Raw genomic sequence first — 14688 nt, 5'->3', positions numbered from 1 at the left:
AGTGAACAGATAGGCAAAATAGGTTGAGGATATATTAGAGGCAGAAACAGGGGTTGAGAGGAGTGTTCGCAATTAGTTAAGGAGGTGCGTTATTCTAGATTAGGGGAAATGCGAAGATTAGCTCAGGATAGGAAATAGTGGAGGTGCGTATCCAATCAGTCTTAGGACTGACGACCTTATGATGATGACTATTGTACCAGATGAAGAAAACTCGGTATTGGTATAGTGTGTGATCTATGGGGTACATTTAGAGTATTATATATGTGCTCTGCGGTAAGAAATACACTACGGGGTTCATGTTTACTTATCTAATTAGCGATAATTAATACCTTTCCTTCCGATATATCTACTTATATTTATGAAGACAAAAAATATACACGGCCGAAAAGTTTTGACATAAACAAGTGATGATATTACTGATTGCTGATATTGATACTGATACTAATGATACTGATAATTAAAATAATAAGCCAGTATCTTTTTTTACGCTTCGCCCCGGTCATTCCTCCACACTTCTCCTGGCTATAACACCTCAGCGGGTGGTGTAAGCAGGTACACAGCACTGAACAATAGCTGCCTAATATTGGTAAAACCCAAATAATTCAATAGTTCAATGCAGCTGAGATAGCGAGGATGCCGAGGATGGTATTTATGACATTCTACGAAGTCTTTACATCAGGTAACAAATATATAAAATAGAAGTAGTATTAGGTATTAACAGTTACTTTAGCACAATTCTCAGAGAAGCGGGTGATGTTTTCAGTTAGATGTGATTGAAAAGATATCTTCCATAAGTTCGTTACTTAATCTAACCATATTACGACATAAGATGTCTGCATGTACAGGTTTTAGGGCGAGCAACTAGGTTTATATACAGGTATGCAAGTCAAAAGGTTTATCGAAAATAAAAGTTGCACTATTTTGTCGGTCTTTTTTGGTTTTATGCCACACGAATAAAAATGCAAAACTTCGTAAACACGTGGAAGAAAATCACCCGCTTCTCTGATAAAATTGTTCCAAACTAACTGAACTCTCAGAACCTTTCAAACAGTCGTAACATCCCTAAAAAGCTTTATTGTTGATATTAAAAGATGGTTGAAAGTAAGATGATGCCGCTCTTTCACTGCATGTAATAGAATATCCATATGTTCGGTTCTCAATTTGCTACTAGTGTTATGGGAAGTTTCCCTGTAGAGAGTTTATTAATGATAATGATTTTGATATGGCTTCCGCGGCAAACTTTTGTTGTTATAGTCTTGTTGTTGCTCATTTTACTGAATTACAGTTTGCATTTGATTGATAAAAACTTTTCTAAAAATGACCGACGACTTGTATGTATAACTGAAGTCCAGGAAAATAAATCGTTAAGGCAAATAGTACAAAAGTTCTAATTGTTCCAATTTACACTCATAGCTTTAGGCAATAAATAGGTTACTCTAGATCAGAGTTTCTTATCTTTTTGCAGTCGCGGATTACTTGCATAATTTCATAAATCCCAGTAACCCTTTTCGAATAAGACTGCAAAAAAGAATACAAGGAAGGGAAAGTAGGTCATATTCATCNACAATAACCATTTTTTATCTTTTACTTTTTACGAGAAATAATGGCTTATTTACGAAGAAATTTTAAGCAATACGGTATTAATCCTTATTCAATGAAATACTTTTAAATACACTGTGCATTTAATATAGATCAATATGGCCCTTTACAGCATGTAATTATATGAATATTTTCTAAGATATTACAGACTTAAAATGCAGGAACATAGTGGTTGCGGCGGTACCGGCCGGTTTGTATTGTCTAATGACAAAAAAGCTATGATTCTTGTATATAAAGACATTTTATAGTATATTTACTATCAGCAGCATTGCACCCGTGCGAAGCATAGTGTACTAATAATACCATTAAACCAATTCCTTAACCCCTATCCCGGTATGTTTGTGTGTTTGAAGAAGTTTCACTTCAGTAGCGTGTTGTATAATTACACGTTGTAGGTATTTTTTTTTTTTATTTAATGATGTACCGATTTCTTTAGGAAATTCTTAATTGTTAATAAATCATCATATTAAACCGAACTCCTGCCCATCTCCAGATTAAAGCCAAAATTCTTTCGATGATTGAAGTCTATGCAAAGTTCTTTTTGTTTTTATTAACGATGATATTTAATTAATAAAAGTTGATCTACGTCTAGGCCAACGATACTTCTTCTTAGATCATGTGTCAAATTTTCGTGATCGATGTCCTTTTGTAGTCTTAAAGGAAGTGATTGACATGCCAAAGACCAGATCATCCAATGACGAAAAGGATTTTGTTGAAACACCTTTAATTTTACTTAATATGGTTTGTTTAACTGGATAAACTGGGTGATACATATTACAATATTAGTTGAAAATTTTAGAAGAAGATAATTCTGTTTTCAAAGTTCTAGCAATATTATTCCTTTTTGTTATTTTTCTATAAATACACTCTAGTATTTTGGAAGGTTTATGTATGTACTATTACACCCATGTCCAGGCAATTTTATACTGAGGATGATACTTTGGGTGTCAAATTGTGTTTAAGGCGTTTAAACATATATTTATTGGATGTTCAATACGTGTTTTTTTTTTCAATTTTCCACTTATTCTATATTGATTGGCTTATTTAGAAACTGCTGCTATTCATATAATTGGCGCCATTTTGACACGAAATCTACGTGTTTCATTTTAAAATATTCAATTTCGCAAAATTAATGGAATCAAATCAATATAAAAAAACGTCTTAAATTTGAACTCGCGAATGGATTCATTCGAGCGGCAAATTTACTTATCTAATACATTGGCTACATAGCTTCTCATCTGATTCGCATTGAACGTACGGATGCAGTGTAATTTAAATTCAAATGTTCCAATCTCTAAAATTAGACCTTCGTCAATTTCGCATCCATTTTTTGAATAAAAAGTCCTTTATGGTGGAATTTTTTTTTGGTTCAGATCCATCTCATTCCTGAATCCACCATCAACAAGTAATAATACGGGTGGTTACAAAGAGTTTTCGTTATGTAGCACCAGCAGGAGCTTCTTCCTTCACGCGAGCCCCAGGACGACATGGGTAACCGAGGGCCCAATTCACAAGTTGTGTGATGGCTCTGTGATAAATGGCACAGCATTTTTATCCCCGTTGATTTCGATTCCATCCGACCTTTATGACCCGCTATGCGGTCACAATGCACGCACACACACGCTTACGAATATGCCTATACAGCTACGCTACGGAGCGTACACATTTGTATGTATAGGTAGATAAAAAAAGAACAAAAACGAAACGTTGAGGAAAGAGTAGAAGAAGTAGTCGTCGAAGGCGAGGCCATGGCCATCCGAGACGAGACGCGTAAGCACCTCGCAGGCGCCAGGTAGTATGCGAGACAGGGCATCTTTGAAATTCGGAACAACACAGATGCCAGAGATACGAAAGAACCCAGTTCTGGTGGTAGAGGAAGAAAGAATAAGCGAGAAAGATGTGGTGAGTGATTTGGACGTACGATAGCGAGAGAAGAAGACGGCGAATCGCTGAGTGCAACCACAATTTCTTCAGGAATAAAAAACCTTTTGTTGTTCGTTGTAGGGATAGAGGCAAGGAACTGTAACAAGTTCAAATTACTTACGTTATGGTCAGCTCATAAACTCACTTCTATAAATCCTACTGATTACTGCTTTGGAATACTTTATTTAAGAAACACATTGCTGCAGAGACCGAGGTTATTACGTTACAAAGAATTAGTTCATCAAAGGGCGGCAGCGTCTTTTGAAAAATACGACGTCGCTTAGAAAAATTCATACAAATGCCTTCACAGTCATCTATTCATATAAATAATAATGTCTTATACCTAATTGATCTTGAGAGTTTGGTTACTGTCGCTACTTTTTTTTTAGAAGCGTTCGAAATTTGGTGTTACAGGCCACTGATGAGGATACTGAGGATAGAGAAAGTTAGGAATGATGAGATATTAGAAAGAATAGGAGAACAGAGCTCGTTATGGAAGTTAATAAAGCATGAAGATCTAGTCAGAGACATATAGGCAAAAACAGAAATAGAGGTATACCTAGATTAGATTACTGTGCGCAAATAGTTAAGGGTGTGGGTTGTTTTATTTTTGGGGAGATGCGAATATTAACTCAGCATAATAAGGATACCGTGGATAGAGAAGGTTAGAAATGAAGAGGTATTAGAAAGAATAAGTGAACAGATAGGCAAAATAGGTTGAGGATATATTAGAGGCAGAAACAGGGGTTGAGAGGAGTGTTCGCAATTAGTTAAGGAGGTGCGTTATTCTAGATTAGGGGAAATGCGAAGATTAGCTCAGGATAGGAAATAGTGGAGGTGCGTATCCAATCAGTCTTAGGACTGACGACCTTATGATGATGACTATTGTACCAGATGAAGAAAACTCGGTATTGGTATAGTGTGTGATCTATGGGGTACATTTAGAGTATTATATATGTGCTCTGCGGTAAGAAATACACTACGGGGTTCATGTTTACTTATCTAATTAGCGATAATTAATACCTTTCCTTCCGATATATCTACTTATATTTATGAAGACAAAAAATATACACGGCCGAAAAGTTTTGACATAAACAAGTGATGATATTACTGATTGCTGATATTGATACTGATACTAATGATACTGATAATTAAAATAATAAGCCAGTATCTTTTTTTACGCTTCGCCCCGGTCATTCCTCCACACTTCTCCTGGCTATAACACCTCAGCGGGTGGTGTAAGCAGGTACACAGCACTGAACAATAGCTGCCTAATATTGGTAAAACCCAAATAATTCAATAGTTCAATGCAGCTGAGATAGCGAGGATGCCGAGGATGGTATTTATGACATTCTACGAAGTCTTTACATCAGGTAACAAATATATAAAATAGAAGTAGTATTAGGTATTAACAGTTACTTTAGCACAATTCTCAGAGAAGCGGGTGATGTTTTCAGTTAGATGTGATTGAAAAGATATCTTCCATAAGTTCGTTACTTAATCTAACCATATTACGACATAAGATGTCTGCATGTACAGGTTTTAGGGCGAGCAACTAGGTTTATATACAGGTATGCAAGTCAAAAGGTTTATCGAAAATAAAAGTTGCACTATTTTGTCGGTCTTTTTTGGTTTTATGCCACACGAATAAAAATGCAAAACTTCGTAAACACGTGGAAGAAAATCACCCGCTTCTCTGATAAAATTGTTCCAAACTAACTGAACTCTCAGAACCTTTCAAACAGTCGTAACATCCCTAAAAAGCTTTATTGTTGATATTAAAAGATGGTTGAAAGTAAGATGATGCCGCTCTTTCACTGCATGTAATAGAATATCCATATGTTCGGTTCTCAATTTGCTACTAGTGTTATGGGAAGTTTCCCTGTAGAGAGTTTATTAATGATAATGATTTTGATATGGCTTCCGCGGCAAACTTTTGTTGTTATAGTCTTGTTGTTGCTCATTTTACTGAATTACAGTTTGCATTTGATTGATAAAAACTTTTCTAAAAATGACCGACGACTTGTATGTATAACTGAAGTCCAGGAAAATAAATCGTTAAGGCAAATAGTACAAAAGTTCTAATTGTTCCAATTTACACTCATAGCTTTAGGCAATAAATAGGTTACTCTAGATCAGAGTTTCTTATCTTTTTGCAGTCGCGGATTACTTGCATAATTTCATAAATCCCAGTAACCCTTTTCGAATAAGACTGCAAAAAAGAATACAAGGAAGGGAAAGTAGGTCATATTCATCCACGTGTGAATTGCTTCGCCTCTTCTTGGGTGATAATTTCCACACGGGGATGTTCAAATTCTGTTTCCTAGTTAGTAGGTAGTTGCTGAGCGGCATGGCCTAGAGGTTTTTGACTATTGCTTAGCATTCGGGAGGACGCTGGTTCGATTCCGGGTCAGTCTACCTTGGTCAAAATTTTTCTATGGTTTCCTTGGATCACTTAGGCAAATGCTGGGCTAGTAATATTCCACAGATAATCTTTCATTCTCTTCTGTCTTCATTTCGTCGATTTCACCTTTCTTACCCGAACCACCACCCACCCATTCCCACGATTCCTGAAAGGAGGCTGAAGAGGGCCTTCCGCTCTACTTTCTGGCGTAGTTCGGTGGGATTGCCCGCTAAGTAACATTAGTGGCTAGTGGAAATGAGACACCCAAAAGTTTTTTTTTAGTAGGTAGGTAATTCAATCCCTTACCCATTCGGCATCGTACTTTCGGTAGGATTTTGTATCGAAGAAAGTATTGCATCTACTCTCAGATGTAAATCACCTCCAATCGAAAATAATTAGTATTAATTATTAATCCTCTGAATGTAAATTTCTAATATTTGAAGCGTTTTCCTTGGATAAGTATTATGTTTTTCACGTTATATGTATTTTAGTTCGGTATTTAAAGAAATAGAAACATTTTTGAATGTAAAAGACCTTAGGTAATTGACTATTATGTAAGTGTGAATGGTAAATAGAAATATAAGTTGGCATTTTAAATAGGGAAGCAACATAGCCGATATTAAACAAAAAGGAATTTGGAACGTACATTCCGGTGATTTAGACCTCCGACATTTTATATATTTTGTACTTTCCACAAAATAAAACAATCTGTTAAAAACGTTAAATGTTTGTACACATTTCATAATTATACTAAAAATTAATAAAACAATGTACCTACTTTTCAATGACAATAATTATTTGCATGTTACTTATTTCGAGACGGTAATTTTTCATTCGCCGTGTAACATGTTTGTATGTATACTTCATACATATATAGATTAAGTGTCCAAAATCGCAAACCGCGCAAAAAAATGAACTAATTGACTCATCTGCGTACGCGAAACAGTCGTAAACATGTTTGCAATTAAACTGAGAACTGATAAAAATAAATACTCTCGCATAAATGTACTCGCGTTAAATCTCGTTCTTGAATCTTGATTCTAATAAAAGTATGTTTTCGAATCCCATTTAATTCTTTAAATACTTGTGTGTCTGTCTATGCTCAATTGCAGAAGAATCTGAACTTTTGGTAATTGTTCTGTTAGAGATGAAAAGAATTCATCATAATAAGGGAAGCACATTGTATAGTTTAGAAATAAATATGAAAAAGGCGAAATTCCCAGAAAATTAGGAGAAAGCTGGATATTCAAATGAACTTTTATTCTGGTTTTGTCCCCCCCCCCCCAACGGAGAAAATAGCCTTTTTCCTACCACGATGGTTGGTCCCTTTTGCTTACTGCAATGTGGATCCAAAATAATGTATTTTTGGTTGATTAAGTTAACTATGGGTTAGGCTTGGTTGTGTTACTTCACTAATTTCTATAATGTTTTAAATTTTAAATTTATATACATAAGAGTTCGGAATTGGATTAATATAAAATTAGTTATCATCATCATAAGTTCGTCAGTCCTAAGACTGATTGGACACGCATCTCCACTCTCTAAAACTAGAACAATCCACATCCTTAACTATTTGCAAACAGTAATATAATTTAGGTCTACCCCTCCTAACTCCTGCTTCTGCCTCTGACTAGACCTTCATGCCTGAGAAGGTGTCCTATCAACCTACCTCGCCCATTTCTTGTTGACTTCCATAGAGTCCTCTGTTCTCCTATTCTTTCCAATATCTCTTCATTTCTAACCTTCTCTGTCCACGGTATCATCATTCTCCTGTAACCACATTTCGAACGTTATTATAGTTATATCACTGATCATTTTCTGATTCGACATTCTTTTAGCAGATTGATATTTCTGTGGCTTGGAGCTAAAAGGGTCAGTGTCAAAATCTTCACACTTAATTGGTTACCACTTTATCGTTTATGGATCGGCTTAAATTTGACATTGGACGTTTCAGCATTTGAAGAAGTACAAGAACATGAATCTAATGCAATGGTTGAAAATATTGACATTGGTCCTTTTAGCTCATTTTATGGTCGGTAGTCATGATCCTTTGATTTGCTACAATTGAAACTTTTACCTCCAGATAATTATGCACTGCACCATTGCTAGCCACCTAGCGAGTAAGTCGCATATAAAATCCTGCCTATTTAAGTAATAATACTCCTCATTGATGGAAATCGATAAAAAAAATTTTTTGAACAGCTTTTATTTTTCACAAAAACTGTAAATGTGCATTTCGTCGATGTGAAAACTGAAGTGCATTCCGTCCCTGCCCCATGAGCTCATTGTGATACTCGAACCGGCTGAGTTCCGTGAGCTCCTCCAGCTCTCAACTTTGGCGACGCATTCTCTTCTCGCACAAGTGCCCTGACTCGTTTCGCGCTGCAGCCACATCCACAGCATATGCCACGCCACAAGCAGAACACCCAGCAGTCGAGCGTCTGTAGTGTTGTGATTCGGAACGATCCGTACGTCTGTCTGTACGCTGATTCTGTTCTCTCGTCTTACTTTCTCTGAAACGTTGCGTACCGTGCGCATACCCTAAGTAGGTACGTACTTTTTTTCGATTGAACATAATCGCCACAAACTTCTGCATACCTTCCTACCTGCCTGCTGCTCGCTATCCATCCCGTTAAACGAGTAGTTTCGTACGTCTTCCTCATTCGATTACAATTACGAAAATAGTCTTGACGATCTATCTCGTCGTGTCAAGTCAGTTCGTTGTTGTGTTGTTATTATTATTATTATAGTATTAATCCGATGGGCGCCAAGAACACTCGACGACCTAGACAACAACAACAACGTCTGTGTTGTAGTCTTTCCGTGGCCGGATAAGCAGCGACCAAAACGTGCGTTTTACTGCTACGGTAACGTCTGCACACGCATTAATTTGTGCGTGCGTACGTGCATGGAGAAATACAAGCGGCACGTCCTTCTCTGTCGCGACTGACTCGGCTGCTGGACTAGGGACGAAGGTTTTGCGGTTCGTGCGTAGTGTGCGATCTTTTTTGTGGTTATTATTAATACAATAAAACGACGGACATAGGCAGGCATGTTGCTGATGCTGGTCGGGAAATAGTGCTGTTGCATCTGGTGACGATGTATTCGGTGTGAGCCAAGGAACTTGACTTGTTTTATGCCAAAATGCTGGACTCCGTGCCAGTTGTTATTGGAGAAAGTGAGTAATGTGGAGTATTCTTATTATTATTATTTTAAATGCAGCTTTGGCTCTCTGATACATGAGGCCGATATGCACTGTGGTCGCTTGGCTCGTCCGTCAGCCCTGCTATTTAGATGATGGACAGGGCAGGCGCCTGTTTGACGCCTCCAGGGAATACTCGCATACATTCGGTACACACAATTTAGTTTTTCTGTTAGCTTTATCATCTCGAATGACAGATATCTGGCAGAGCTCTGTATCAGTGTTTCTCAAACTTTCGACATCCCTTTATAATGAATAACACTAATGTCTAAAAATAATAATATATAATAATTTATACTTGGTATAATTATCAAAATTAAAGGGGTTTTGGTATTAACATTAAGAAGTAATGAAGTTATTTTTTTACAATTGTTAGGTCTAACGCAGCGAAAGCTCGTCCCCCGCTAAACTCCTCCAGGAGCCAGGGGGTACGCATACCACACTTACAATAGGTACCCTTTTAGATTTACAAAGATATTAATCTGATCTCATAAACTTTGTAATTATATCCGGAAAAATCTGGAAATGTGGATGAATACAAATTTTTTTGGGGTGATGAAATCAGTCTGTAATTGTGGAAATCCAGTAGATTTAGCAATTGAAGTGAAGTTTGCTGTTCTAAAATCCTCCCTCTGCGTATAAAAAACCGTGACCCCAGGTCAGGCACCTCTCCCCCCTATTCAAGTTACGTAATTTACGCTCAGTCTCTTATTGGAATTGGCAAATTAATTGAACAACCAACTTTTACGGTCCCCCCTCTCATTACTTGCGTGATCAAACGCTTCGTGGGTATGATAAATTGCTCTATAAACATAAAGAAGTATGTCCCGCGTAAAAAGTGTAAATAAAGTGCGTACCTCGCATGCATACGACAATATTTCATTTTCGTGGACGTTTCAGTGGACTGCAGGGCAATCTTTTCTGTTTTATGGCACCTGTAACTGTTGTTTTTATGGGAAGTACTGAATTTTTTATTCCTGTAATATGACATTGTATATACTATATATACATATATTTGATAATGAAAATGACCTTAGTGGTTTTCTTGGTTTGTTTATTTTAACATGAATGTAAAGGGGGGGGGGAGTGTTCTTACGACTCGAGTTTAATTGACCAACCGAGAGAGAATAGACAGTACTTTGTTGATCAACTTTTTAGTTTGGCTTGGTAAATGCATTAGTTTATCACAGTTATTTGTAATTTTTAATTCAAGGGGTAGTTAAGGCTTAGAGGATGACCCTCACCCCCGAAGGGGGGGGAGGATCGGAAGAGGAGGTCTCCCCCATCTCTGTACTATAAAAAGTTATGGGGGTCAGATGACGGTCCCCACCCCCGAAGGGGGGATCGAAAGAGGGTGGTCACCTGAGTACAACCCCATAAAAAAATTGCGTCGATCTCACCCCCATAAAGGGTTGAAAGTTGATTATTTTGACAATTTTCATACACTATAATTCAAATAAAATTCAATAAAAAAAATATTTTCAACCGGGTGGAGGTGGGGGATCGAAAGAGGGTGGTCACTTGAAGAAAACCCGATAACATAAGTTAACCTAGCCTATTGATAAAGATATTTAAATGATGTTTATATAACTTTCTCAATATTTTTATGTATTTTTCTATTAGTTTTATCTTTGAATATTGTTTAAGAATGACTGTATAAATATTTACATGCCTAGAAATGTATAAAAATTAACATGTTTATTAATTTTGAACCCCTATAACTTTTTGTGGGGGTGAGACCGCCACGAACTTTTTATGGTACAGTGGTGGGGGAGACCTCTTTCGACCCGGCCCCCTCCCAACCTCCGCCCCCTTTGGGAGTGGGAGCCATCATCTAGACCTTTACCCAAGGGGTTTTAATCCCTGAATGTTCTATCGATTTGAATCTTTGAAGTCCGTCCTTGGGCGTTGAAGGGATAAAAAACTGTAAGAAAGGGCTTTAGGATTAGGGCTTGAAGCTTCTTTAGCAAGGCTTCGTCCAGTTCTGTACCGTATTTTGAATTTAAAAATTTGGAAAAATATAGGAACCGATGTGGATTTTTCTTTTACTTACGTATCGAAAATACTTAATTAATTGTAACTTATTTTGCAGATGTTATTTTTAATCTTTAGTGTGACTGTTATTTAATTTGTGCTGAAATACATGCAGTGGTTGTTATCATCTATGTACTTATGTATTATTGCATATAGCATAACAATTCTGATTGAAATGGAAAAATCGTTCGCATTTTTGACAAGACTGCGTTAAGAGCGTTATGAAACAGTAGATTACACGCAACGTATGTTACATATATATTTAATAAAATTTGTACCGTTCGTGTGTGTGCGCCAAAAAGTATGCATAGGTCAAGGTTACTTGGAAAAACATGTAATTAATCAATAAATTGCCTAACTACGTGTAATTTGATAGATTACCCAGTTAAAGATAAATAATTTGGTTTATACTGCAAAATACCTAATACGTATAGTTTTGTGAAGACCAGAAAATAAATTAGAATAATTTAATCGTTAATGAGGGGCCCCCCCAACATTTGTATCTTTACTTTAGTTTACTCGTTAATTGCAAATTTACAAAAGTGTAAGTAAAATATCAGACAATGTGTGACATGTTTTTGATATTAAGTAGAGATGCATCGGACAGTGATTTTGCCGGCTACCGGATAACCGGGTGCCAGTTAATGGTTCATGTCTTCATTCTGAAAGGTTTCCGTTAAAAATCACCCTTGTCAATGCGACGTAGTGTTTTATTACTGGTGTTGGCGTACCCACCGTTATTATCCGGTTACCGCCCGGACCCTAAAAAAGTCCGGATAAGCCGTGTACTCGGCCCATCTCAACTCCTTATAAACATTAGCTGCATCTGATTAACATTCAGGAAATGAATTTGGGGATGGGTATGGCATAAAACTGTATATGTCTACAATTCATCAGGAAGCATCCCCTCAATCGGTACCATCCGGAATACAGAGAAAACGAACTACACCTAATAAACTTTTTAGTTTTAGCCTACTACTTTCTGAGATAGGTTAGCAGGACACCTTTTCAGCCATGAAGGTCTAGTCAGAAACATATTAGAGACAGAAACGGAAGTTAGGAGGGGTAGAGACAAGCCCAGATTAGATTACTGTTCGCAAATAGTTAAGGATGTGAGTTGTTCTAGTTTCTAGGGAAATGCGAAGATTAGCTCAGGATAGGAAGGAGTGGAGGTACGTGTCCAACCAGTCTTAGGACTGACGACCTTATGATTATGTTCGACAAAGTTCGGCTGAAGCAGTTCTGCAAAAAGTCTAAAGTTAAACCAAAGACCAGAAAATATTTAAGGAAATCCAGGCGCGATTTATCAGAATCGGGGGACGTAGTTTTGGATGATTCCTCAAGCGCTAATAAAATTTATGTTTACGTTCCTGTTCCGCATCATCATCATAAGGTCGTCAGTCCTATGAATATTTGGAGACGCACCTCTACTATTTCCCATCCTAAGCTAATCTTCGCATTTCCCTAAAACTAGAACATCCCATTTTTGTTCCCCTTATTGAATAATAAATTTTTATTTTTTTTAATAAAGAAACTAATCAATTTTTTAAAAGGTGGCCCAACTCATAACTTTACCCTAATCTTTCACTTCCCTTATGTCATTCGTCTTTCTTTCCAATGGAAAGGTTAGCCCAGGATAAGAAAAACCGGAGGTGCTTGTCCAACCGGTATTCAGAATATTTAAAAATTCATTCTCAATTTTTATTAACTATAAGTTACCTCAAATAATGGCTTTACGCACCAATGCACCAAAGCCAAATTTCCCGGCTTCGATTTCCGGTGAGGGTGTGACAGCAGCGACAAATTTTTCCTAACTAATTTGCGGTAATTTGTAGTTGATAAAATTTGAGAATGAATTTTCAAATTAAATATTCAATGTTAACTACCAGAAATTTCGAAGTGTTTCAATTAGTATTTCGTAGTTTGGTCTTCAGAATGAAGAACTCGCGATGATGTACTGTTTACAACATAAATTGAATCAAATGGCGCACATGTTTTACAGATAACAAAAGCAAGAAAAATGTAAAAAGGTAAAAATGCTCAAATCCAGTCAACTACCATTACAATTAGTCTAAACGCGCCTTTAAATAACATTTCATTGTGTTGTCAATTAACTGTTGGTTGCCTGGAAAGAAACTCCCTTTTGAAAAAATGTTCGTATTTATAGATTAAAAGCATTAATAAATAATTAAAAACATTATCGTATCGTATTGTTAATAGTTTATTACGAATTATGTAAATTAAATTAGTGCTGTACCTTTCTGGGTAAGTAATAAAATATGCAAAATATGCAAGTACGTAAATCGAATGGGAGGCGTCCACCATTGAGACACTCGATTAATGCAGACATTGTACCCAACATTTATGTACCTCATGGACCAAACGCTGGTTATATGAATTGGTTTTGTTTATGGTATTCTGTTCAAGTAATCGTCCAACAAACAAAACTTTATTTAGAAACATTGTATGTTATTATCAGTATCTTATAAAGAAACTAAACTCGGGAAATTTGGTCTGGATACTCTGTATATGAGGGTTCTTTCTGTCTAACCCTCCCATAAATTAGTTTGTGAATTTTAAACGCGCTCTTCATTATTTTAATTTTTGGTCTTAATTCTTATTATTTTCAGACTTTTCATTTGCTAAACGCACTTGTTATAATAAATTAAGTTAAATAAATGAGATATTTTTAATAGGCTTCCAGCGGCATTATAACGTAGGGCATCTTCTTCCATTAATGTTCAGATAATCTTCTTGTAAGGATTAGAAAAAAAACAGATTTTTTTTAAACATACATGTACGAAATGTTAAACGTTTTAAAAAGAGTTGTGTAGCATATTGGCGTCATTAACTAGATCGTGTTTTTAATAGTGTTTTTTAAAAACCGGTGTTTGAAACACTTTTAAACACGTCAAGCATGTTTTCTTTATATCTATCTACCAATACCATGAAGTTTGAAGCAAATTTTTTTGAATAATAAAATTGAAATTTACTATGCCAGGAATTGCATTAGTAAAAACAAAAAAGGTATAATTATTTGCATGTTACTTATTTCGAGACGGTAATTTTTCATTCGCCGTGTAACATGTTTGTATGTATACTTCATACATATATAGATTAAGTGTCCAAAATCGCAAACCGCGCAAAAAAATGAACTAATTGACTCATCTGCGTACGCGAAACAGTCGTAAACATGTTTGCAATTAAACTGAGAACTGATAAAAATAAATACTCTCGCATAAATGTACTCGCGTTAAATCTCGTTCTTGAATCTTGATTCTAATAAAAGTATGTTTTCGAATCCCATTTAATTCTTTAAATACTTGTGTGTCTGTCTATGCTCAATTGCAGAAGAATCTGAACTTTTGGTAATTGTTCTGTTAGAGATGAAAAGAATTCATCATAATAAGGGAAGCACATTGTATAGTTTAGAAATAAATATGAAAAAGGCGAAATTCCCAGAAAATTAGGAGAAAGCTGGATATTCAAATGAACTTTTATTCTGGTTTTGTACCCCCCCCCCCAA

General features: G+C 36.2%; 1 protein-coding gene across 3 annotated transcripts in view; it reads left to right on the top strand.

Moving 5' to 3' along the window:
* Positions 1-14688, top strand: part of LOC108734624 (bone morphogenetic protein receptor type-1B) — a 292996-nt gene that overhangs the window by 251838 nt on the left and 26470 nt on the right. Inside the window, exon 1 of one of the 3 annotated variants that reach the window (XM_018466255.2) lies at positions 8331-9104. The exons of the other annotated variants lie outside the window; for them this stretch is intronic. Coding sequence (XP_018321757.1) covers positions 9071-9104 — 34 coding nt within the window. The 5' untranslated portion in view covers positions 8331-9070. Of the gene's footprint in view, positions 1-8330; positions 9105-14688 lie in introns of those variants that run through there. 3 annotated transcript variants of the gene reach the window in all.

The sequence above is a fragment of the Agrilus planipennis genome, unplaced genomic scaffold (genome assembly GCF_000699045.2).
Source record: "Agrilus planipennis isolate EAB-ADULT unplaced genomic scaffold, Apla_2.0 scaffold79, whole genome shotgun sequence".
NCBI classification, from domain to species: domain Eukaryota; kingdom Metazoa; phylum Arthropoda; class Insecta; order Coleoptera; family Buprestidae; genus Agrilus; species Agrilus planipennis.
Note: the sequence above shows the minus strand (reverse complement) of the source record. Positions and strands in the feature narration are given on the sequence as shown.